The 26,045-nt window shown below is 44.2% G+C and overlaps 1 protein-coding gene across 2 annotated transcripts; it reads right to left on the bottom strand.

Moving 5' to 3' along the window:
* Positions 1-730: 730 nt before the first annotated feature.
* On the bottom strand, positions 731-25,600 carry eif3s6ip (eukaryotic translation initiation factor 3, subunit 6 interacting protein). Of its 2 annotated transcripts, none has more exons than XM_078430804.1 (15): positions 24,411-25,600; positions 21,033-21,075; positions 19,948-20,158; positions 18,970-19,049; positions 18,216-18,277; positions 17,693-17,762; positions 15,451-15,524; positions 14,233-14,404; positions 11,684-11,838; positions 10,492-10,662; positions 7,690-7,823; positions 3,467-3,640; positions 2,901-3,090; positions 2,017-2,097; positions 731-919 (listed from the first exon to the last, which is right to left on the bottom strand). In XM_078430804.1, the coding sequence occupies exons 1-15, from the start codon at positions 24,429-24,431 to the stop codon at positions 884-886; spliced, it is 1,674 nt and encodes a 557-aa protein (XP_078286930.1). In that variant the 5' UTR covers positions 24,432-25,600; the 3' UTR covers positions 731-883. The 2 variants fall into 2 exon arrangements, with proteins under 2 accessions (XP_078286930.1, XP_078286931.1); XM_078430805.1 differs by lacking the exon at positions 24,411-25,600 and adding an exon at positions 21,472-21,645.
* Between the last annotated feature and the right edge of the window lie 445 nt (positions 25,601-26,045).

Here is a 26,045-nt window from a genome sequence, read left to right as displayed (position 1 = left end):
TCAACATTGGGAACTGCATCCACCACCAGAAGTGTGGCAGAAGATAGGTGATGGGAGTGGGAGGGAGAGTCGTTTGAGAGGTAGAGAACTCCACTAGGCTTCTGTGTGCTGCTGACAAAGACTCACAATTCTCAATGATATCCCGGATTTTCAGAATACAATGGAAACTTGATAATGCAGAGGCTATTCAGCATCATTCCCATGCAATTTGCGATTTCCAATCCAATCCATCCTTTCAGGACCGAGTCCATTGGCCTACAGGTCAAGGCTGTGTAGTGTTTGTACATTATTTGCCTTTGCAAGGGACTACCTTATGAATATTGTGGCGTTGCTTTAATTGCAATTGCTAGTTATAAACAAATAGATTGCTGAAGTTTATTTGTTAACATGAATTACCATACCAAATCTTTTAAATAACAAGCCTATGTTGTGACAAGAGATAAGAGATGCTGGAATGTTGATCGAAACACAAAGTATTGGAAGAACGTATTAGTTAGCGTCTGTGGAGGGAATGGAGAGGTGACTTTTCGGGTCGAGTCTGAAAAAGGGTTCCAACCCAAAATATTACCTATTCATTCCTTCCACAGATGCTGTCTAACCTGCTGAGTCCCTCCAGCCTTTTCTGTTTTGATCAACATTCATAGGCACTTTGACAAAGTTGATATTAGGTCTTGTTTTTTAGTTGGCATTTGTTCTCCACATGTGATGTTCACAAATAAACAGAAGGCAATTGCTTTGTGATTACCAATATGTATTTGTAGAAGGTACGTAAGTTATCATCAGCCAAATAACACAGTTGGATCTTCATATATATTGAGAGCAACATTTACAGGGACTCGCTCGGCAAACCATTAAGTGGCATCTCTCCTTCACCAGAGTCCCATTATCGTGGGGCGATTTTCTTCAGGCTTCGATTGAGCTACAAAATGAAAAGAAAAAAAACGTGTGAACACTTATGAACTTTTTGTGAAAAGTCAAATCTGGACAAAGTCCGTCATTCGCCAGGGATAGAAATGTAGACCTCCCGTGTATAAAATTCAGATACCACCAGCGACGCCATGGCAGACAGTGGTCAAGCTTTCCGCAGATAAATCAACTCAAGAGTGTTTTATTGTCATATGTACCGAAACAGTAATGAAATTCTTACTTACCAGCAGCACAACGGGTTTGTAAGCACAATACTCAATAGTTAATATGATAAACATATATTAAAAAAGTTGAATAAATAAAATAACAATAATAGAATAAAACCATCTGGAGATAATGGCCATTTTTGCCAATAAGACTTTCAGACATAGGAGCAGAATCAGGCCATTCAGCCCATTGAGTCTGCCCTGCCATTCGATCTCGGCTGATCTATTTTTCCCTCTCAACCCCTTCTCCTGGCTTCTCCCCGTAACCTTTGACGCTCTTAATATACCATATTAACACTCCCAGTAATGCACAGTTCACCGTAGCAGCATGTGAATCTGCAGATAGTAAGTCAGATTGTAATAACCTTGTGTATACTTGACTGTAATATAATGTTTATATTGATTTAGTTTTAGGATCTGAGTGTCACAGGCAAAACATTAGTATAAGAAAATAACTGCAGATGCTGGTACAAATCGAAGGTGTTTATTCACAAAATGCTGGAGTAACTCAGCAGGTCAGGCAGCATCTCAGGAGAGAAGGAATGGGTGACGTCACCCATTCCTTCTCTCCTGAGATGCTGCCTGACCTGCTGAGTTACTCCAGCATTTTGTGAATAAACAGGCAAAACATTTATTATTCAGTCTTAAGTGCTCTTGAGATGCAAGAAATAAAGTTTTGCTCTTTTGCTTTCAGGTTTAAAGACATAGGAGCACTGAGAAGGAAGGTCGATGGTCCATCTCGATAAAGGCAGTACCCAAGCTGGAAGAATCTTCATGAAGGCAGCGAGAAAAGACCAGTTACAAGAGATGAAAATGTTAGTTAGTTAGTTAGTTTATTGTCACGTGTACCGAGATACAGTGAAAAGCTTTCTGTTCAGCTCACCTCCTCAAATTTGTGAATCTGCCTGATAAAAAAGTCTCCGTATCGCCTGGCCACTTTGGTATCTGCGATGTGGATCATATCCTGAGTGAACAGAAAAAGACAAAGATTAAGCAAATCCAAACAGTTCCATTAGTGACCAAGGCATGGTCCAGTGTTTTACCATTCACCAGTTCAAGGGGATAAGGCACCTTCAACGGTATAGTTCAGTACTTTACCATGTCCAGTACTTACATGATCCAGTAGTTTACCATGTTACCGTAATCTCTATCAGCAACAAGTGGATCTGGCGCCTTCAAATGGGTGGCACAGTGATGCAGCGGTAGAGTTGCTGCCTAACAGTGCCAGAGACCCTGGTTCAATCCTGACTACCTGTGCTGTCTGTACGGAGATTGTACGTTCTCCCTGTGACCACGTGGATTTCCTACGTGTGATCTGGTTCCCTCTCATACTTCAAAGATGTACAGGTTTGTAGGTTAATTGGCTTCAGTAAAAATTAAAAGTTGTCCCTCGTGTGAAGGATAGTGCAAGTGTACAGGGTGATCGCTGGTTGGCACGGACTCTGTGAGCCTGTTTCTGCACTGTATCTCTGGTCTAAAGTCTAAATCAGCTGGCAATCTAAGTATTTTAGAAAGAGATACTGGAACTGCAGATGTTGAAATCTTGAGTGAAAGACAAACTGCTGGAAGAACTTAGTGGGTCAGGCAGCATCTGTGAAGGAAATGGACAGGCAACATTTCGGGACTGATCCCGACCCAAAACGTCACCGGTCCATTCCCTCCACAGATGCTGCCTGACCCGCCGAGTTACTCCAGCACTTTGTGTGTTTCACTAGGTATTTTAAAAGATCGACTGGAAGGATAGACGATCCTCAAAAATAAACGTACCTTGTCGATGTAGAAGTCAACCTCTGAAGCTGACTGAAATTCACCATCGAGGGCTGAAATGCCACTGGTCCAAACCAGGTTCTTCATCTTGTGCTTGAAGACTAGGAGGTTGATGCGAAACTCCTGCTCAGTCATGTCAAGAAACCCAGCCAACTTGACCACGGGCATTGTGGTGTATAACTTTAGGAAACTGCAAGAGAAGAGAAAATGACCCATCAACCAAAAGGAGTTTCCAAGGAATCCGAAGGGTAGCTTTTTCACACAAAGGGTGGTTGGTGTATGGAACAAGCTGCCAGAGGAGGCAGTTGAGGCTGGGACTATCCCATCATTTAAGAAACAGTTAGACAGGTACATGGATAGGACAGGTTCGGAGGGATTTGGACCAAGCGCAGGCAAGTGGGACGAATGTAGCTGGGACATTGTTGGCCGGTGTGGGCTGGTTGGGCCGAAGGGCCTGTTTCCACACTGTACCAATCCATGACTCTATGACACTCCCCCTCACCATTCTATCAATACATGAATGATGCCATTCTTGGTCATTCCTGTCACACGCCGACCTCACGTACCTACGGATGGTGGAAAGTACCGACTGCTGCTGCACCTCATCCATAAAGACTTTCTGTTGCTGCAGGAAGGGCTCCTTGTGATAGTTTGGATGCACAGAGTCGTAATTTGGTACCACGGGCGACAGGAACTTGGGGCAGGCAAAACTGAACAACTCCTCAAAGATATTCATCTCTCTGCAATAAGAAAAGGCAAGATTACAGGAGAAAAAGTTAATATTAAAGATAAAAGCTCTGGAAAAGCACAGCAGCCAAGGGAGTAGCTGAGGGGAGAAGTCTGAAGAAGGGTTCTGAGCTAAAAAGGTAATCTATCCATGTTCTCCAGGGATGCTGCCTGACCTGCTGAGTTACTCAAACATTTGTGTCTTTCCTCAATAAGAGATTGGCTGATCTTCTGTTCCCATTGTCTCCAATTCCCTCTGGTTGCTTCGGCTTCCTCCCGCAGTCCAAGGACGTGCAGGTTTGTAAATCAATTGGGTTCTGTAAAATTGTCTCTCATGTGGGGGATGTGAAAGTGGGATAACAAAGATGGTTGGTGTGGGCTTGGTGGGCCAAACGAACCGTTTCGGAGTGTATCTCTAAACTGAATATCGTAGTGCACAAAGCTACTTAAACCAAACAATTCAGCAGCAGTCTCAGTGGATGGGGTAGTATTATCTGAATGCCATACCGTGTCAACCATAATTAAAATGACCACCTAACTCATCGTCCGTCAGAACATAGCACACTTTTTGTGTACAAGGCTTTTCACACATCCGCTTTTCATTGATCTGCCATGGTTGGGAATGGGTCTGAAGAAGGGTCTTGACCTGAAACGTCACCCATTCCTTCTCTCCAATGATGCTGCCTGACCCGCTGAATTACAATAGACAATAGACAATAGGTGCAGGAGTAGGCCATTCAGCCCCTCGAGCCAGCACCGCCATTCAATGCGATCATGGCTGATCACTCTCAATCAGTACCCCGTTCCTGCCTTCTCCCCATACCCCCTCACTCCGCTATCCTTAAGAGCTCTATCCAGCTCTCTCTTGAAAGCATCCAACGAACTGGCCTCCACTGCCTTCTGAGGCAGAGAATTCCACACCTTCACCACCCTCTGACTGAAAAAGTTCTTCCTCATCTCCGTTCTAAATGGCCTACCCCTTATTCTTAAACTGTGGCCCCTTGTTCTGGACTCCCCCAACATTGGGAACATGTTATCTGCCTCTAATGTGTCCAATCCCCTAATTATCTTATATGTTTCAATAAGATCCCCCCTCATCCTTCTAAATTCCAGTGTATACAAGCCCAATCGCTCCAGCCTTTCAACATACGACAGTCCCGCCATTCCGGGAATTAACCTAGTGAACCTACGCTGCACGCCCTCCATAGCAAGAATATCCTTCCTCAAATTTGGAGACCAAAACTGCACACAGTACTCCAGGTGCGGTCTCACCAGGGCCCGGTACAACTGTAGAAGGACCTCTTTGCTCCTATACGCAACTCCTCTTGTTACGAAGGCCAACATTCCATTGGCTTTCTTCACTGCCTGCTGTACCTGCATGCTTCCTTTCATTGACTGATGCACTAGGACACCCAGATCTCGTTGAACTCCCCCTCCTCCTAACTTGACACCATTCAGATAATAATCTGCCTTTCTATTCTTACTTCCAAAGTGAATAACCTCACACTTATCTACATTAAACTGCATCTGCCATGTATCCGCCCACTCACACAACCTGTCCAAGTCACCCTGCAACCTTATTGCATCTTCCTCACAATTCACACTACCCCCCAACTTAGTATCATCTGCAAATTTGCTAATGGTACTTTTAATCCCTTCGTCTAAGTCATTAATGTATATCGTAAATAGCTGGGGTCCCAGCACCGAACCTTGCGGTACCCCACTGGTCACTGCCTGCCATTCCGAAAGGGACCCATTTATCCCCACTCTTTGCTTTCTGTCTGTCAACCAATTTTCTATCCATGTCAGTACCCTACCCCCAATACCATGTGCCCTAATTTTGCCCACTAATCTCCTATGTGGGACCTTGTCGAAGGCTTTCTGAAAGTCGAGGTACACCACATCCACTGACTCTCCCTTGTCAATTTTCCTCGTTACATCCTCAAAAAATTCCAGTAGATTTGTCAAGCATGATTTCCCCTTCGTAAATCCATGCTGACTCGGAATGATCCCGTTACTGCTATTCAAATGCTCAGCAATTTCGTCTTTTATAATTGACTCCAGCATCTTCCCCACCACTGATGTCAGACTAACTGGTCTATAATTACCCGTTTTCTCTCTCCCTCCTTTCTTAAAAAGTGGGATAACATTTGCTATCCTCCAATCCACAGGAACTGATCCTGAATCTATAGAACATTGAAAAATGATCTCCAATGCTTCCACTATTTCTAGAGCCACCTCCTTAAGTACTATGGGATGCAGACCATCAGGCCCTGGGGATTTATCAGCCTTCAGTCCCATCAGTCTACCCAAAACCATTTCCTGCCTAATGTGGATTTCCTTCAGTTCCTCCATCACCCTAGGTTTTCCGGCCCCTAGAACATTTGGGAGATTGTGTGTATCTTCCTCAGTGAAGACAGATCCAAAGTAACGGTTTAACTCGTCTGCCATTTCTTTGTTCCCCATAATAAATTCCCCTGCTTCTGTCTTCAAGGGACCCACATTTGCCTTGGCTATTTTTTTCCTCTTCACGTACCTAAAAAAACTTTTGCTATCCTCCTTTATATTATTGGCTAGTTTACCCTCGTACCTCATCTTTTCTCCCCGTATTGCCTTTTTAGTTAACTTTTGTTGCTCTTTAAAAGAGTCCCAATCCTCTGTCTTCCCACTCTTCTTTGCTATGTTATACTTCCTCTCCTTAATTTTTATGCTGTCCCTGACTTCCCTTGTCAGCCACAGGTGTCTCTTACTCCCCTTAGAGTCTTTCCACCTCTTTGGAATAAATTGATCCTGCAACCTCTGCATTATTCCCAGGAATACCTGCCATTGCTGTTCTACCGTCTTCCCTGCTAGGGCCTCCTTCCAGTCAATTTTGGCCAGCTCCTGCCTCATGCCTCTGTAATCCCCTTTGCTATACTGTAATACCGACACTTCCGATTTTCCCTTCTGCCTTTCCATTTGCAGAGTAAAACTTATCATGTTGTGATCACTGCCTCCTAATGGCTCTTTTACCTCTAGTCCCCTTATCAGATCAGGATCATTACACAACACTAAATCCAGCATTTTTTCTCTGCCTTGGATTTAAACCAGCATCTGCAGTTTTTTCTCTCTCATATGGGTGGGAGTGCCTTCAGCTGTCTTGATAAACAACTATTTGTCTCTATTGAAAAAAAACACAAAGTGCTGGAGGAACTCAGCGGTTGAGGCAGCATCGGTGGAGGGAAAAGACAGGCGATGGTAAAACAGACTTTAATGGCTCTGTATCTCCTTGTACGATATGATATCATATCATATCATATATATACAGCCGGAAACAGGCCTTTTCGGCCCTCCAAGTCCGTGCCGCCCAGCGATCCCCGTACATTAACACTATCCTATACCCACTAGGGACAATTTTTACATTTACCCAGCCAATTAACCTACATACCTGTACGTCTTTGGAGTGTGGGAGGAAACCGAAGATCTCGGAGAAAACCCACGCAGGTCACGGGGAGAACGTACAAACTTTAATGATAGAACTTTAATTATTCCAGGAGGGAAATTGGTCTGCCAACAATCACAAAACACAAGATACATGAAACTAAAGTGATGAGTGGAAAGAATTGGAGATGTGCAAAGATTGGGGGGAGGGGAGTCAATCTACCCCACGACAGAAGGAATTATGTGTGGCTTATTATCAAATTATGAGGCACGTTGGAACACAATATGCTGGAGTAACTCAGCGGGTCAGGCAGCGTCTGTGGTGGGAATGGACAGGCAACTTTATGGGTTGGGACCCTTATTCAGAACGATTGTAATAGGGCAGAGAAAGCTGGAATAGAAAGGTGGGGACAAGACAAAGCCTGGCATGTGATCAGTGGATACAGGTGAGGGAGGGGGGTGACTGGCAGATGGATGGATGTAAATGACAAAGGCTAGAGATGAACAGGGAACAAATAGGGTGTCAGACGAGGAGACGTTGAACATACTACTGAATTTATAGATGCTGCATTAATGCAAGTTGTTACTCATGGATGACAGGATGGCCAAGCTACTGCAACATGACAAAGTGGAGGAGACCTACCCTTTCTGCATGCGCAGCATTTTGTCTCCGTATTTCTCTCTCAGCTGGGTGTGTATGCTCTCGTCGATCCTCATCGGGTACAGTGTCAAGGCGATTGCCAGCAGGCTGTGCATCTGCTCGTTCTGCTTGTTTATCTGTAAGTACATTTGGAGAAGGAATGGAGAAGACAGAAAACAGAGTCAAAGAGCGATACAGCGTGGAAATAGACCGTTCAGCCCACCTTGCACTCCACGGCCAACATGTCCCAGCCACTTGTCCGACCTGCCCGCGTGCGGCCCATATCCCTCCAAACCTGATCTATCCATGCACCCGTTTCTTAAACGTTGGGACAATCCCTGCTTCAACTACCTCCTCTGGCAGCTTGTTCCATACACCCACCACCCTTTGTGTGAAAAAGTCACCCCTCAAATAGTTTTAAATTTATTTTAAATGTTATTTCTGTTCAGTCCTACTTGCGATTATTATTCGGAATAACCTTTAAGAATGCCTATCAAACAAGCCATAACAATGCCTATCAAACAACTCACTGACGCTACATCGACGACTGCATTGGTGCTACCTCTTGCACCCATGCAGAACTCACTGACTTTATACACTTCACCTCCAATTTCCATCCTGCCCTTAAATATACCTGGACTATCTCTGACATCTCCCTCCCGTTTCTGGACCTCACCATCTCCATCACAGGAGAAAAATTAGTGACGGACATTTATTACAAGCCCACCGACTCGCACAGCTATCTGGACTACACTTCTTCCCACCCGGTCCCCTGCAAAAAGTCTATCCCCTACTCCCAATTCCTCCGTCTACGCCGCATCTGTGCCCGGGATGAGGTGTTTCAGACTAGGGCTTCCGAGATGTCCTCGTTTTTCAGAAAACGGGGCTTCCCCTCCTCCATTATAGATGAGGCTCTCACTAGGGTCTCTTCTACATCCCGCAGCTCCGCTCTTGCTCCCCATCCCCCCACTCGCAACAAGGACAGGATCCCCCTCGTTCTCACCTTCCACCCCACCAGCCAGCGGATCCAACATATCATCCACCAACATTTCCGTCACCTACAACAGGACCCCACCACTGGCCATATCTTCCCATCCCCTCCCCTCTCTGCATTCCGCAGAGACCGTTCCCTCCGCAACTCCCTGGTCCACTCGTCCCTTCCTACCCAAACCACCCTAACCCCGGGCACTTTCCCTTGCAACCGCACGAGATGCAACACCTGTCCCTTTACCTCCCCCCTCAACTCCATCAAAGGACCCAAACATTCTTTCCAGGTGAGACAGAGGTTCACCTGCACCTCCTCCAACCTCATCTATTGCATCCGCTGCTCTAGATGTCAACTCATCTATATCGGCGAAACCAAGCGCAGGCTCGGCGATCGCTTCGCTGAACACCTGCGCTCGGTCCGCATTAACGCCACTGATCTCCCGGTGGCCCAGCACTTCAACTCCCCCTCCCATTCCCAGTCTGACCTCTCTGTCATGGGCCTCCTCCAGTGCCATAGTGAGGCCCGCCGGAAATTGGAGGAGCAGCACCTCATATTTCGCCTGGGCAGTTTGCGGCCCGGTGGTATGAACGTTGACTTCTCCAACTTCAGATAGCTCCTCTGTCCCTCCCTTCCCCTCCTCCTTCCCAGATCTCCCTCTATCTTCCTGTCTCCACCTATATCCTTCCTTTGTCCCACCCCCGACATCAGTCTGAAGAAGGGTCTCGACCCGAAACGTCACCCATTCCTTCTCTCCCGAGATGCTGCCTGACCTGCTGAGTTACTCCAGCATTTTGTGAATAAAGCCATAAAGAGAGATTGTTATCTCCCATTTACCCCCATCTATCCTCTCTACTGTCCCATTCCACCTACATTCTGCCCTCCAGCTTTACACTCCCCATCTGATACCTTTTTGTACCCTTTTCATCCCTAGCCATTGTCATTTATTCCATCCATCTGTCCCCACCTCTTTTTTCCAGCTTTCCCCGCCCTATTACAATCAGTCTGAATAAGGGTCCCAACCCAAAACGTTGTCTGTCCATGTCAATCCAGCCTCCCCACATATATCCACTTATCACATGCTCGGCTTTGTCAAGCCAATTAACCTGCAAGGCATCAACTCTACCGCTGCACCACTGAGAATAGTAATAATAATTCACTAATAATAATATATTTATGCGCTTTGAATGTAGGCCAAATGAGACACAAATCATTCAGAATGACAGATACGATATTTCTGTTCACATACATCAAACTGTATACAACACAACAGAGCAGTGGGCAGGATTTGGTACAGGCACTAATTGTTTAATACTATCTGCAAGAGTACCGAGACAGGAATGTCTCAGGTCTGGTCCTTGAAGAGTAATATAATTGGCCTCAGTTCCCTTCATGGGAAGGCTGCCTATTTCACTGGAATGTGTGTTGTGTCAGAGAAGGAAGGATTGGTGCTTCTGATGAAACCTAGTTGTTTAGGAGAAGGTAGGTGGGGTTTGGTCAGCCCTGGAAGCATCAATTGGTGAAGTGTTGAATCAAGAATCAAAATGAAATGGTACTGCAGCAAGATCTGCAAAGTCAAACCTTGGAAAATGTCAATGATCCAAAGGTTTTAAGTTGAATAATTTAAATGCGGACAGATCAGGAGACATTTCTTATGCTTTAAAGAAATTGCGAAGTACGTTTTACGTGAACATCTTCAAGATACAACATCCCAAATACTCTCTGTGATGCTGATTGCAGAATGAGAAGTAGAGTTTCGGGTTTGTTGCATGACCCGCTGAGCATTTCCACTTTTGATCACAAACGACGCGACTGTTTACCATTTCATATTTATAGGTTGAGCGCTGAAACATGTTCTTGGTTCTCTGAATGTACAACAAAATGTTGGCAAACACACGGATTGAATCCTGGTAACGTCGCATCATCAAATAAGCAAAGCCCACGTAGTAATAAGTCGTGACCTGACACTCTGGCACCCTTGAGTACATACTCTGCAATGGAATCAAACAATGTTTGGGATATCATTAATACGGAAGTGACACAGATATAATTAAATAGATAAATCCAAGAGAAAAGGTTTGAAATATAAATTCAGAAGATACACAAATTTAATCATACACCTACAAAACACCACAGCGTTAAATTTAGCTTGGAACAGAGTGGAACAGGATTTTAGACATTAACTTAAAGTTAGTTTACCGTTCTAAGGGAAAGATGTGTACGTTTGCTAGATACACACAGCTAATGTGGAAAAAAAATCCTGTGCAGCAAAAAAGACTGTTTTTAATATTGCCAAATAATTCACAAGCTCAAAGGAATAAAGAAAAAAACAACCAGGATGAAGAGCCATCAAAACTTGCCTCCACTGGTGTAGAGTCCAGAACCAGGGGCCACAGTTTAAGAATAGGGGGTAGGCCATTTAGAACGGAGATGAGGAAAAACGTTTTCAGTCAGAGTTGTGAATCTGTGGAATTCTCTGCCTCAGAAGGCAGTGGAGGCCAATTCTCTGAATGCATTCAAGAGAGAGCTAGATAGAGCTCTTAAGGATAGCGGAGTCAGGGGGTATGGGGAGAAGTCTTACTCTATTTCCACTCACAGGTGGGACAAATTATCTTTCAGAGGATGCAACTGGGATAATGCTATTAATTAAAAAGTCGCCTCCGCAGCCTATCATTCAGCAGAAATGGACGCTTGTTCAGGGCTACAGAAGGCTTTGCAGTTACACTAACACAAGACTCAGAAAATACTGCATCTTAAAATGGAGAAATGAAATCATTAATGTGCGCACCCCTCTTCTTTTATTTCCCCTTCAGTCAATTACTATTTGAAAAAACTCTTGGCTAAGTATATAAATCTGAAGTCTAGTGTTTGGTTTGTAATATTCTCAGATTCTTTACTCTTTATCTGTGGTGTTTTCAACTTTTGTAAAGAAACGCCAATGTTGGGCATCCAGCACATAACAAACTTGACTGTGACGCAATGGATAGCCAATGTCAGCTCAGTGAAACGCACCTTTTTATTGAGTTCAATGTTCTCTAGCACTTTGATGGCCTGGTAGTAATCTCCAAGAAGCGAATGGAGACGCAGGAGCCCAACCAAGCTGAAATATCCCAGCATCTTGTACAGAGAATGACGTCCATACTCCCCAGCAACACTCTCAGGGTCTCCTGTAACCAACAAAAGGGAATTAACTAGGTTAATTCCCGGAATGGCGGGACTGTCGTATGTTGAAAGACTGGAGCGACTAGGCTTGTATACACTGGAATTTAGAAGGATGAGAGGGGATCTTATCGAAACATATAAGATTATTAAGGGGTTGGACATGTTAGAGGCAGGAAATATGTTCCCAATGTTGGGGGAGTCCAGAACCAGGGGCCACAGTTTAAGAATAAGGGGTAGGTCATTTAGAACGGAGATGAGGAAAACCTTTTTCAGTCAGAGAGTTGTAAATCTGTGGAATTCTCTGCATCAGAAGGCAGTGGAGGCCAATTCTCTGAATGCATTCAAGAGAGAGCTAGATAGAGCTCTTAAGGATAACGGAGTCAGGGGGTATGGGGAGAAGGCAGGAACGGGGTACTGATTGAGAATGATCAGCCATGATCACATGAATGGTGGTGCTGGCTCAAAGGGCCGAATGGCCTACTCCTGCACCTATTTGTCTATTGTGACTTGTAGAAAGGAACTGCAGATGCCGGTTTAAACCGAAGATAGACACAAAAAGCTGGAGTGACTCAGCAGGACAGGCGGCATCTCTGGAGAGAAGGAATGGGTGACGTTTTGGGTCGAGACCCTTCTTCACCCATTCCTTCTCGCCAGAGATGCTGCCTGTCCCACTGATTTACTCCAGCTTTTTGTGTCTACCAACAAAAGGGAGATGATGGTACGAAAGAGTCAATGCAAAGATTCAGATCAGTTATTATTATTAACTAGAATCTAAAAACCGATGACTTGGTTTAGTTTAGTTTTACAGTGCAGAGACAGGCCCTTCGGCCCACCGAGTCTGCGCCGACCAGCGATCCCTGCACACCAACACTGCCCCACATATATTGGGGTCAATTTTACATTTACACCAAGCCAATGAACCTACAAACCTGCACGCCTTTGGAGTGTGGGAGGAAACCGAACATCTTGGAGAAAACCCATGTAGGTCACGGGGAGAACGTACAAACTCCATACTGACAAACACCCGTAGGCAGGATCGAACACAGGTCTCTGACGCGGCAAGGCAGTAGCTCTACCGTTACACTTCCTTGGTCATACAACTTGGTCATATAACATAGAACAGAACAGCACAAAATGTATTTCACTGTGCCTGGTACTCGTGGCAATAAAGAAACCATTGTACCATTAATAAACAGGCCATTCATGCACGGTAGCGCAGCGGTAGAGTTGCTGCTTTACAGCGAATGCAGCGCCGGAGACTCAGGTTCGATCCTGACTACGGGTGCTGCACTGTAAGGAGTTTGTACGTTCTCCCCGTGACCTGCGTGGGTTTTCTCCGAGATCTTCGGTTTCCTCCCACACTCCAAAGACGTACAGGTATGTAGGTTAATTGGCTGGGTAAATGTAAAAATTGTCCCTAGTGGGTGTAGGATAGTGTTAATGTACGGGGATTGCTGGGCGGCACGGACTTGGAGGGCCGAAAAGGCCTGTTTCCGGCTGTATATATATGATATGATATGATATGATATTCAGCCCACAATGCCTGCGATGAACAAGATACTAAGACCAACTCTTATCTGTCTGCACATAATCCATATCCCTCCATTCTTTGCATATCCATGTGTCTATCCAAAACTCTCCTAAATGTCTCTGTCGTATCTGCCTCCACCACCATCTCCGGCAGCAAGTTCCAAGCACTCACCACCCATTGTGGAAAGAAAATCTTGCTCCACACATCTCCTTTAAACTTTGCTCCATCTCACATTAAAGCTACGCCCTCTAGTATTTGATTATAATTTATTATACACACAAAGCAAACGTGGAAAATATATTGTGTGGGAAAGAACTTGCGGCACGGTGGCGCAGCGGTAGAGTTGCTGCCTTACACCAAATGCAGCGCTGGAGACCCGGGTTCGATCCCGACTACGGGTGCTGTCTGTACGGAGTTTGTACGTTCTCCCCGTGACCTGTGTGGGTTTTCTCCGAGATCTTCGGTTACCTCCCACACTCCAAAGATGTACAGGGTTGGAGGTTAATTGGCTTAGTAAATGTAAAAATCGTCCTTAGTGGGTGTAGGAGTGTTAATGTGCACGGATCGCTGCGGACCCGGTGGGCTGAAAGGGCCTGTTTCTGCGCTGTAACTCTAAACTAAACTGCAGATGCTGGTTTAAATTGAAGTCAGACACAAAATGCTGGAATAACTCAGAGGGACAAGCAGAATCTCTGGAGAGAAGGAATGGGTGACATTTCGGGTTGAGACCCTTCTTCAGACTGAAGAAAACATATTCCTATGCAGAAAACAAGCATGTTTTTAATGTTTCCTAAGAATGCACAGGGCCAAAGGAATAAAAGGAAAGACAATCAACCTCTTCCCAGAATGAAGAGCTGTCGACACTTGCCTCCACTGGTATAGACTTCCAGCTGGCGATTGATGTTGGATTTATCCACTAGGGAATGCAAGACATTGAGGACGCTGTGAACATTCCAGATTTTGGGGTTCGACCTTAGGAAATCAATCTCCTCCTCTGTCTTCTTGGCTGTTTTGCAGCGGTACTGACTGAAAGATTGGAACTGTGGAGAGAATCAGGGCAAAAGTTGGAATGAAAAGACTTCAATATAGCATGTCAACCGTTAGGCCAAATCAAAAGGGAAGTGCCAATAAATGACTGTCTGGGAAAAGCAAATGAGAGACATTTCAACTTGTAATCTGACCAAATGCTTGGCTCCACTCTAAAGGCAAACCACTGCTAGGTTCTGCTCAAAAGCAGATTTGGATTCATCAGAAATATAGTTCAATCAGTCTGGGTACTGTAGGTGTTGCAGAGGTTAGCAGCAAGTAGTGTTCAATTACATATAAATACTAGGACAAATAGGGAAACAAATCAATTTTATAACCAACCCAACTCTCACCAAACCTAATGTTATAAACTAGGGTCATAATATTCTACTTCATAACATCAGGCTTGATAAGAGGGTTTTTTTCAACAAAGGCGCGGGGGTGGGGAGGGCTGATGCAGTGGCGGAGGGGGCCTGATGAAGCAGCGGAAGGGGCCTGATGAAGCGGCAGGGGGGTGGGCTGATGAAACGGCAGAGGGGCCTGATGAAACGACAGAGGGGCCTGATGAAACAGCGGGGGCGGGGGGCCTGATGAAGTGGCGGGGGGGCTCATGAAGTGGCGGGGGGCCTGATGAAGTGACTGAGCATATTAATAAAGTGTCCGGAGAGTGGCAATAGAAAACCAAAATGCATAAAGGCAACAAAATAAAATACCTTTGAAGACTGAACAGCTAATCTGACAAAGCGCAATGATACTGAGAAAGATAATAAAGGATTTCAAAACTATAACAGAAAAAAAAATACATTTATTATTCAATTTAGCAAAAATAATGCAGCCCCTTCAAAATGCTGATATTGTTAGGAAATGTTAGTCTTAAATAGATGACATGATACCCATAACAAGAGGCCAAGTACGAGCATTCAATAATGTGGAGTTTCAAACATGGGAGCTGGTGCAATTGGATGAACACCTAGCCGGCTCCACGAACACACAAGCCTATCTGAAACAGCAAAGGGTTGATATCCAGGCAAGTTAACCTGAAGAGAAGGCAAAAAGTCACCTGGTAAATGAACTCGTCAATGATGTCCCATAGCCACTGATTCGGGAGCTCCAGGGGAACAGGGCCATCAGCATCTAAAGGAATGACATAAGATGGTTTGATTTAAAAATGACTACAAACATAGAACAGTACAGCACAATGCCCGTACTGAACATGATGTCAAGTTAAACTACTCTCCTCTGCCTACACATGATCCACATCCCTCCATCCCATGCCTAATCATGTGCCATTGCAAAAATCTAGAGACCTGAAAATACAAACATTCTGGTTGAGTTATTATCGCCTAAGGTAGCAGCCTCAGACTTCTCACTGAGAAGGTCATGTATGAAAAAAAGTATTCTCACATACTCTTTGGTAGCTTGCTATTCCAGAGATGTCCTCATTATTTTTACTGAGACTTTTACTGAGGCGGCGCGGTGGAGTTGCTGCCTTACCGCGCTTGCAATGTCGGAGACCCGGGTTCGATCCCGACTATGGTGGCTGTCTCTACGGAGTTTGTACGTTCTCCCCGTGACCTGCGTGGGTTTTAACCGAGATCTTTGGTTTCCTCCCACATTCCAAAGACGTACAGGTTTGTAGGTTGATTGGCTTGGTATAAGTGTAAATTGTGTTGTTAATATGCAGGGATCGTTGGTCAGTGCGGACTTGGTGGGCCGAAAGACCTATTTCTGCGCTGTATCTCTAAACTAAACTTTCAAGCATTCACAATTCCTGAAGAAGGATCCTGACCCAAAACATCATCTATCCGTGTTCTCCAAAGATACTGTCTGACCTGCTGAGTTATTCCAGCACTTTGTGTCTTTAAAAAAAACCTGGCATCTGCAGTTCCTTGTTAAGACAATAGACAATAGGTACAGGAGTAGGCCATTCAGCCCTTCGAGCCAGCATCGCCATTCAATGCGATCATGGCTGATCACTCTCAATCAGTACCCCGTTCCTGCCTTCTCCCCATACCCCCTCACTCCGCTATCCTTAAGAGCTCTATCCAGCTCTCTCTTGAAAGCATCCAACGAACTGGCCTCCACTGCCTTCTGAGGCAGAGAATTCCACACCTTCACCACTCTCTGACTGAAAAAGTTCTTCCTCATCTCCGTTCTAAATGGCCTACCCCTTATTTTTAAACTGTGGCCCCTTGTTCTGGACTCCCCCAACATTGGGAACATGTTTCCTGCCTCTAATGTGTCCAATCCCCTAATTATCTTATATTTTCAATAAGATCCCCCCTCATCCTTCTAAATTCCAGTGTATACAAGCCCAATCGCTCCAGCCTTTCAACATACGTTCATGCACAATTCCCCAGAGTATTTCTGCACAATTATTTTTACATATAACTGCTAACCCACGATACTTAAGCATTCTGGTTTCACTGTTCCACACACTTGGATTTTTGTATAAAGCCCAACGACATTATCAGAACTTGTTGGCAGCAAAATCTGGAGGAAGTGGAGCGATAGGAAGCTTGTGCAGAGAATAAATACTCAGTTCATTGTCACAGACTGCTCTGGAGGTCAAGATATTGAGTACTTTTAAAGCGGAGATTGATAGATTCTTGATTAGCAAGGGCATCAAAGGTTACGGGGAGAAGGCAGGAGAATGATGTTGAGAGGGATAAATACATCAGCCATGATCGAATGGCGGAGTGGACTCGATGGGCCGAATGGGCAAATGTTTTAGACTTTAGAGATACAGTGCAGAAACAGGCCCTTTGGCCTTCTGAGCGCTGTCAGGCAGCAACTTCACTGCAGCGCCAGTGGGCCGCTTCTTCTGCTTCTATGTCTTACAGTCTAAATGGACCCTGGGTTGAACAACCCATGCCTGGCCAACACTATGCAGCGTATTGAGTTTGCACATCAGATGGGTGCACTTTGGTCGATGTTTTGTGTTCGGACCTGGTTTGATTGCAGCTTTGGTCCCATTCTCAGCCTCCTTTTTCTCCCCCTTTGCAACCATGGTTTATGGTTTTACACCAAATATAAACTCTAATAAAGAATAAGCCTTTTACCCAGCAATTCCCACAATCCAACCCCTCCCTCCACCCCACCCTCATGCACATCTCTGTTCCACAGAGTTATATAGTCCAAATTAATGATCTCTTCGCTGATTAGATGGGATAAAGTAATTATGAAATAATGCTAATATTCACTGAAGTTTCCCCTCTGTGGGGAGTGGCAGGAGAAAGAGGAGGACAGCTACGACGTTCAGAAGAAAGAGAACAAAATCGGAATTTTACAAAATTTCTTACTGAGGATGTAGTTGAACAGGTTGCAGTAGTTGTAGTAGGATTCAAACCTCTGTTCTAGCGTAGGTCCGCCCTAGGAAATGCACGAAATATTTAGTAACACGGAAACTTTGCAGGCTCAACGTGTAGGAAGGAACTGCAGATGCTGGTTTAAACTGAAGATAGACACAAAATGTTGGAGTAACTCAGCGAGACAGGCAGCATCTCTGGAGAGAAGGAATGGGTCTGAAGAAGGGTCTCGACTCAAATCGTCACCCATTCCTTCTCTCCAGAGATGCTGCCTGTCCTGCTGAGTTACTCCAGCATTTTGTGTCTACCTTCGATTTAAAACAGCATCTGCAGTTCTTTCCTACACAGAAACAGTCTTGTTGGCCCACAATCAGGGGGAATATTCTTATAAAAGTCTGTATTGTTTTATATTAATTATTCAACACAAATAAGAAACTGTAAATAATATCTCTGCATTTACTCAAGTATTTGAAAATAGCATGCAAAATGGTATGTTTAAGAAACTTAAATTACTTACGCTAACTTTGGCATAAATGTGCCTGTAGTAGAGTTCCTTGTACAGAATAAGGAAGACAGCATCTGGAACAGACAATCAAGCAGGTAAGTACAGTTTACTGAATCTCAGCTATGACTTATATCAATGGAGGTGGTGAATTAAACAGTATTAGGATTTCAGTCAGGGGCTCAGGAGGAGAAAAGCAAAAGGAAAAATCTTTCTCACAGTTGCAGACAATCATGCAGGTCAATGTCCTACTGGTGTGAAAAGGATCCCGTGCATTGACTTTAGACATACAGCGCAGAAACAGGCCCTTCGGCCCACCGAGACTGCGCCGACCAGCGATCACTAGGGACAATTTACAATTTTACTGAAGCCAATTAACCTACAAGTCTGCACGTCTTTGGAGTGTGGAGGGAACCGGAGCACCCGGAGAAAACCCACACGGTCACAGGGAGAACGTACAAAGTCCTTACAGACAGCACCCATGGTCAGGATCGAACCTGGGTCTCTGGCGCTGTAAGACAGCAGCTCCGCCACTGTGCCTCATTGTAACTGGAATCTGTTCCTATTCCATTGATACGGAGCCCCTAATATCGAGTTTTGAGAATTCTGCAAAGTTCCCATGACACCAAACATTTAAAAGAGTAAAAGCAAAACAAAGTGTGTACTGAATAGTTTTTATGTATTAGTCTTTTTCTGCAGCTAGGACATAAATTGTGCATGGTTAGACTCTGTTAACAAGGAATATCAATTTGAAAACTGAAAACTGTACCGTTCCGACATATGGAGGCAATTGCTTCTGCTTCTGGCCATGGTGAGTTTTTGAAGAACCTTTCTGTCAGTTTGTTCCAGCTGAGGTAATAGAATAAACAAGGGAAATTAATAAACACTAAAAATGTTTTCCTTGAACAAAATTAATCCAAAATATTAACTGTCTCTTCCTCCACAGATGAGGTTGACCAGCATATTGTGTTTCTAATTCAGATTTTAAAGATATCGCCAAATGCTTTAGTGATCTTTATATTCCAGCCATGATGGCCAAGAAATTATGAAGCATCTTTCTGAGTGTAATGAGGTCTTGCAGAATGATCAACTTTTCAAAAAGCTCCTTTATCCCCCCCCCCCTCCTCATAACTATAAAATTGTTTGTTAATACGCCCAATAATTCCAGGAGATATGTCTGCACCAGAGGCTAGTTAGAATATGGAACTTACTCCAGAAGTAGTTTCCTTAACCATTTAAGGTAAAACTAGGTTAACATGAAGGAGAAAGGAATGGAGGGTCATAGCCCTTTCGGCCCAGCTTGCCCACGTCGACCAACATGCCCCATCTACACTAGTCCCACCTGCCTGCGTTTGGCCCACATCCTTCTAAACCTATCCAATCCACGTACCTGTCCAAATGTCCAAAATAAATGATATAATGAAACAAAGAGGGACAGAGAACATTCACACGGAACAGAAGCACAAAGACCAGCTGAGCCGAATAGCTTGTTTTGCTATTTGCACAACATGCAAACAAGCCCTTCGGCCCAACTTGCCCACACTGATCAACACATCCCTTCTACACTAGTCTCACCGGCCTGCGTTTGGCCAATATCCCTCCAAACCTGTCCTATGCATTTCTGGATTGAATCTCACTGGATGATCCTAACACTTGCTGGCAGACCTATATTTAAAAAAATACTGCAAACTTATCTTCTGCATTTACTAACATACAAATATGTAACTGCATATTTTATTACATGTACCTGTTTTCATAGATATCCTGAATCTCATAGAGCTTCTGTTCAATCAGATCACTGGACACACGATTGGACTGCAGCTCATACACCTTCTGTTCAATCAGGTCAGTAACAGTCTTGTGGAAGTATTGGATGAAGTTTTTTATTACTTCTGGGATCACGTGGTAAGTTTGCTGTTCATACTGTCGCTCATAAGCAAGGTCCTGCTTGGGGTCCCCTGAGAACACATGAAAAGCACTTTTAAAATACTGGCAAATTAACTAGTTGAGGATTATTGTATAAGACCTTCAGACTTTAGAGATACAGAGTGGAAACAAGTCTTCTGGCCCACTGAGTACGTGCCGACCACTGATCAGCCCTGGCACTATCCTACACACTAGGGACAATTTACAAAAGTCAATTAACTGCAAACCTCTATGCTTTTGGAATGTGGGAGGAAACTGGAGCGCCCAGAGAAAATCCACGCGGTCACAGGAGAACGTGCAAACTCGGTACAGACAGCACCCGTGGTCAGGATCGAACCAGCTCCTTGGCGCTGTGAGGCAGCAACTCTACCACTGCACCTCCCAAACCTGACACTCATGGTTGCAGTAAAGTATGCAACTGAAATCTCTTCTTCTAGTCCCAGAACTGGGACTATACCAACAGCAGCGTGACTGATTTCCCACAAAATCGCAGGAAGAAGTTAGGCCAAGCCCGAGTGAGAGGTGCAGGGAGACCAGATGAGGGCACAAGTTTTTTTGAGGAGATTTTCCATCAGGCTTCATGGGCTGTGGGCTCTTTGGCCCTTTCATTAATTGCCTCTATTATGGATCTGCGACCATTGTTGCTCTCACAGACAAGTGGATGGATCAGGTTCAGGTAGGTCTCCCAGAATATTTAACCAAATGAGGCATGAGCTTACATTCTCCTACAGGCAAACTATCCTTAACACCCCCTTTTAAGAATGGAGAACGAATATCTACACTTATGGTCAACCTCCGCCACATCACTAAGGGTTTGTTTCTGTGCAACTACTTTTTGCAGCTCAAATCAGCTCATTCTAGTCACACACAATGGTGTGACAACAAAATAATTAAATAAGGGTTTACCAGTATGAAGGTCGTAGTCAGCATTGTAGGCGTATGGATCGTACTATGAAGAAAAGTGAAAACAACATCAGCAGTGTGAACTTGAAAATACGAATTGGTGTGCTACAATTCAATTGGTGCATACAACATTCAGATGTTTTTTGTTTTCATAAGTTCGAGGAGCGGAATTAGGCCATTCGGCCCATCAAGTCTACTCCGCCATTCAATCATGGCTGATCTATCTTTCCCTCTCAACTCCATTATCCTGTCTTCGCCCCATAACCCGTGACACCCTTACTAATCAATTTTAGTTTTTATTTTAGAGATACAGCATGAAAACAGGTCCTTCGGCCCACTGAGTCCATGCCGACCAACAAATACCTTTACACTAGTTCTGTTATCCCAGTTTTGCATCTTTACACATTGGGGACAATTGACAGAAGCCAATTAACCCACAAACCTGCATATCTTTGGAATGTGGGAGGAAACTGGAGCAGCTGGAGAAAACCCACAAGGTCACGGGTCGAATGTACAAACTCCGTACGGATAGCACCCGTAGTCAGGATCAAACCCGAGTCTCTGACGTTGTAAGGCAGCAATTCTACCACTGCGCCACTGTGCCATCCAAGTTAGGCACACAAAAAAATCTGTAAAATAATTCACCCATCAACCATCTCTTAACCTACAAAATATTAAGAGATATAATAAATAGCAGTATGCTCAGCAACAAGATATGACAGAATTGTGCAAATAAGTACCCTTCAAAATAAATGTTAAATTTTGAAGGAATTTGCAGTAAGTAGTTAGGATAGTTTGGCTAATGTGAATGTACCAATGCCTGCTTACCTTTCATTATATTGTAATAACATTCAGGCTTTGGATGGTAAGTAGCACATAATATTTGCACTATGCAATGTCTTTTTGTGATTCTTTCTGATGTTCAATGATATTACTGTCCTTGTTACTGAGCAGAAACTGAGCGTGCCACAAAAATACAACTGCAGCGGGAGGGTGAAATGAAATGAGAAAAACGGTCTCCACACATTTTAACTTACATTATAACTACGCAAGTTTTAACTCAATTTTGTTTTTACACAGAGACAGGGGGTGGCTGCAATGCGTTGCCAGGGAGGTGGTGGAGGCAAATATGATAGTGGATTTTAAGAGACTTTTAGATGGGCAAATAGATATGCAGAGAATGGAGAAATGTGGATTGTGTGCAGGCAAGTAAGAGTTGGTGGTGGCATTATGTTCAGCACATACATTGTGGGCCGAAAGGCCTGTTCCTGTCCTGTACCATTCTATAAAGATGACAGATACAGAGAGCTGGAGTAACTCAGCGGGTCAGGCAGCATCTCTGGAGAAAAGGAATAGGTGACGTTTCGGGTCGAGACCCTTCTTCAGATCTTCCACTCCAACTTTTTGTGCCTGTCTTCGGTTTAAACCAGCATCTGCAGTTCCCTCTTACAATGTGTCTCATATAGAACAAGAGTGTTTTTTTTGTCTTGTATCTCAGACAGAACAATGAAATTCTTACTTGCAGCAGCACAACAGGATATGTACTCATAGTGTGTAGGAAGGAACTGCAGATGCTGGTTTAAACTGAAAACAGACACAAAATGTCTCAATCTGAAACGTCACCCATTCCTTCTCTCCAGTTACTCCAGCTTTTTGTGTCTATCTTCGATGTAAACAATAAATGAGAAAAAAAGTTCAGTGTGTGTATCATATCATATCATATATATACAGCCGGAAACAGGCCTTTTCGGCCCACCAAGTCCGTGCCGCCCAGCGATCCCCGTACATTAACACTATCCTACACCCACTAGGGACAATTTTTTTTAATAACATTTTTATCCAGCCAATTAACCTACATACCTGTACGTCTTTGGAGTGTGGGAGGAAACCGAAGAACCGCTGCGCTACCGTGCCGCCCTTTATACACACACACGCACACACATATACACACGCACACATATATACACACATATATATATACACGCACACACATATATACATGCACACATAGGCACGGTAGCGCAGCGGTAGAGTTGCTGCTTTACAGCGAATGCAGCGCCGGAGACTCAGGTTCGATCCTGACTACGGGTGCTGCACTGTAAGGAGTTTGTACGTTCTCCCCGTGACCTGCGTGGGTTTTCTCCGAGATCTTCGGTTTCCTCCCACACTCCAAAGACGTACAGGTATGTAGGTTAATTGGCTGGGTAAATGTAAAAATTGTCCCTAGTGGGTGTAGGATAGTGTTAATGTGCGGGGATCGCTGGGCGGCATGGACTTGGTGGGCCATAAAGGCCTGTTTCCCGCTGTATATATATGATATATGATATGATATATATATACACTTCTCCAACTTTAGATAGTTCCTCTGTCGCTCTCTTCCCCTCCCCTTCCCAGTTCTCCCTCTAACTTCCTGTCTCCAACTATATCCTTCCTTTGTCCCACCCCCGACATCAGTCTGAAGAAGGGTCTCGACCCGAAACGTCACCCATTCCTTCTCTCCTGAGATGCTGCCTGACCTGCTGAGTTACTACAGCATTTTGTGAAATAAATACCTTCGATTTGTACCAGCATCCGCAGTTATTTTCTTACACACACATATATATACACGCACACATATATATATATATATGCACACATATACACACACACACATATATATATATATATATATACACACACACATACATATATATATATATACACACACACATACATATATACACGCACATACAGTGTAGGAAAATAACTGCAGATGCTGGTACAAATCGAGGATATCACAAAATACTGGAGTAACGCAGCAGGTCAGGCAGCATCTCAGGAGAGAAGGAATGGGTGACGTTTCGGGTCGAGACCCTTCTGAAGTCTGAATGGTCTCGACCCGAAACGTCACCCATTCCTTCTCTCCTGAGATGCTGCCAGACCTGCTGAGTTACTCCAGCATTTTGTGATACCTACACACACATATATACACACACATACATATACATACACACATATATATATACACACACATATAAACACACACATATACACACATATAAACACACACATATACACACACACATACATATACACATACATACACACACACACACACACATATATATATATATACACACACACACATACATGTTCTATAAGCAAGTGGCAAGTGATCAAAAGCTGGAAAAACCATCACAAAACAAATCACAATCTGAAGGAATGACATTATTTTGGGTCCATTTCTAGACTTTCTTTCCAATAAAGGACATGGATGAAGAAGCTTGTCCGCGCGCGCTCCCTCCTCGGCCTAGGCCTAGGCCTCGGGCTCTCAGACTGTGGGGAGTGGGGGTGATGTTTGGGGAAACACAACTTAAAGCTCGGCCTCCGCTACATACTCACGCTATTCGAGTGTCCGTCCATAAGGCTCGTTACCTCGGCACCTTTATCCGCTGTTCTTGAATTTATTTTCGGTCTAAAATTTTCCGCAGAAACACGCGACGAACAACCGGTAACTTGGGTTCGTCACCGAAAGGGTTCCCTCCCCGCGCGGCTGCAACCCCGGAGAACAGTTCCGCTGCTCGATAAGCAGGAGGGATCAAAAAGTCTGAGATCAAAAGGGTCTGAAGAAGGGTCTCGACCCGAAACCTCACCTATTCCTTCTCTCCAGAGATGCTGCCCGTCCCGCTGAGTTACTCCAGCTTTTTTGTATCTCTCTCTGCTGCTTGAAAACTTCTGATTACAGCACCAGAAGTCTCTCTGGGGACTCAATTGAGCTCTTAGTCTTACTGTGAAGACGATTCAAAATTGTGCTCTCTCCTTCATATCCATACTTAGGTAGTCACTTTTCCTATTTTTGATATTTTCCAGTTGGAAAAGCTCCAATAGCACTATTGCTAAGAACTTTGAGCTTCATCTCAGTTCAGCCATTATCACATTGAATGGTGCTGGCTCAAAGGGCCGAATGGCCATCTCCTGCACCTATTTTCTACGTTTCTATCTTTCTATATTGCTCAAAATCCCGCAACCAAAAAAAGGCACTGTAAAAAGACCTACAAATTGCATTGTGTAGATTGACGGCTGTGCTTTCTGTAGTGGTGATTTGTATATTTGATATTTATTGCAGAACAAAAACAGAAAATGCTGAAAATACTAGGGAAGTCAACCCTGAAACGGTAACTCTATTCCTCTTGCCACAGATGCAGTCTGACCTGCTTTTTCAGTGTTTTATGTTTTTATTTTATATTTTAGTTTTTTAATATTTTCATTTATTACAAAATGTTTGGATCACTCTACGGTTGGGAAATTACCTATATAAAAGTATTTCTCCCTAAATTTCATTATTTTATCTGGAACATATGACAATAAAACACTCTTAACTTGGACACACAACTGTGAGACCACACCTGGAGTATTGTGTGCAGTTTTGGTCTCCTAATTTGAGGAAGGACATTCGTGCTATTGAAGGAGTGCTGCGTAGGTTCACGAGGTTAATTCACAGGATTGCGGTACTTTCATCTGATGAAAGAATTGAACGACTGGGCTTGTATTCACTGGAATTTAGAAAGATGAGAAGGGATGTTATAGAAACATATAAAATTATTAAGGGATTGGACACGCCAGTTGCAGGAAACATGTTCCCGATGTTGAGGGAGTCCAGAACCAGGGGCCACAGTTTAAGAATAAGGGGTAAGCCATTTAGAACTGAGATGAAAAACCTTTTCACTCAGAGTTGTGAAATTGTGGAATTCTCTGCCTCAGAAGGCAGTGGAGGCCGATTCACTGGATGCATTGAAAAGAGAGTTAGATAGAGCTCTGGGGGGGCCAGAGGAATCAAGGGATATGGTGATAGGGCAGGAACGGGTTACTGATTGTGGACGATCAGCCATGATCATATTGAATGGTGGTGTAGGAAAATAGCTGCAGATGCTGGTACAAATCGAAGGTATCACAAAATGCTGGAGTAACTCAGCGGGTCAGGCAGCATCTCAGGAGAGAAGGAATGGGTGATGTTTCGGGTCGAGACCCTTCTTCAGA

Source organism: Rhinoraja longicauda, chromosome 40, assembly GCF_053455715.1.
Source record: "Rhinoraja longicauda isolate Sanriku21f chromosome 40, sRhiLon1.1, whole genome shotgun sequence".
In the NCBI taxonomy this organism is placed as follows: Eukaryota; Metazoa; Chordata; class Chondrichthyes; order Rajiformes; family Arhynchobatidae; genus Rhinoraja; species Rhinoraja longicauda.
The sequence above is the reverse complement of the archived record's forward strand: the minus strand, read 5'-3'. Positions and strand labels throughout refer to the sequence as shown.